Raw genomic sequence first — 623 nt, 5'->3', positions numbered from 1 at the left:
TAGACAGAAATGCCCACGAAAGCGGGAAATATTGTTAAAACTTTCAGATCACGGCCTGAAAATCAACTTTTATTAGAGAAAAATGACGAATGTCCTAATTCCGCTTTATTTCTGAGGGAGCCCACACGCGGGAGGTACCACCGGCGGGCGAGGCGCGGGGGTCGACGGGGCTCCCCCGTCGACCCATTCCCCCCCTTGTCCGCGATGGTAGAGCCCACGGCGGGAAACCCCGCGCCCGCCTCACACAATGCGCGCGCAGTTCGCGGCGTGGCCGCCGGCGGCGCTGCAGCGCCCGCCCCGTGGGGGTGCCCGGATGTGGCCGCGCCGGAAGAGAAGCGCGTCTCCTCAGGGCCCGCCATCTTGTGCGGCAGCGAGCAGGGCGCGGGGGGCCCGGTAGCATCCGCGCAGGATCCCGCCGACGGGGGCCCATCATGCCCGGACACCTGCAGGAGGGCTTCGGGTGCGTCGTCACCAACCGCTTCGATCAGCTCTTCGATGACGAGTCCGACCCCTTCGAGGTGCTGCGCGCGGCGGAGAGCCGGAGGAAGGAGAGCGGCGGCGGCGGCGGCGGGAGCCAAGCGGGCGGCGGGGCCCGCGGCCCGGCGGGCGCCCAGAGCGGCTCC

The 623-nt window shown here is 69.0% G+C and overlaps 1 protein-coding gene across 1 annotated transcript in view; it reads left to right on the top strand.

Annotated features, from left to right (window-relative positions):
- Positions 1-236: 236 nt before the first annotated feature.
- SERBP1 (SERPINE1 mRNA binding protein 1) overlaps positions 237-623 on the top strand; it is a 15,565-nt gene continuing 15,178 nt past the window's right edge. Inside the window, exon 1 of the mRNA XM_039711831.1 lies at positions 237-618. Coding sequence (XP_039567765.1) covers positions 432-618 — 187 coding nt within the window. The 5' untranslated portion in view covers positions 237-431. The remainder of the gene's footprint in view (positions 619-623) is intronic.

The sequence above is a fragment of the Passer montanus genome, unplaced genomic scaffold, assembly GCF_014805655.1.
Source record: "Passer montanus isolate IOZ18808 unplaced genomic scaffold, ASM1480565v1 scaffold25, whole genome shotgun sequence".
NCBI classification, from domain to species: Eukaryota; Metazoa; Chordata; class Aves; order Passeriformes; family Passeridae; genus Passer; species Passer montanus.
Note: the sequence above shows the minus strand (reverse complement) of the source record. Positions and strands in the feature narration are given on the sequence as shown.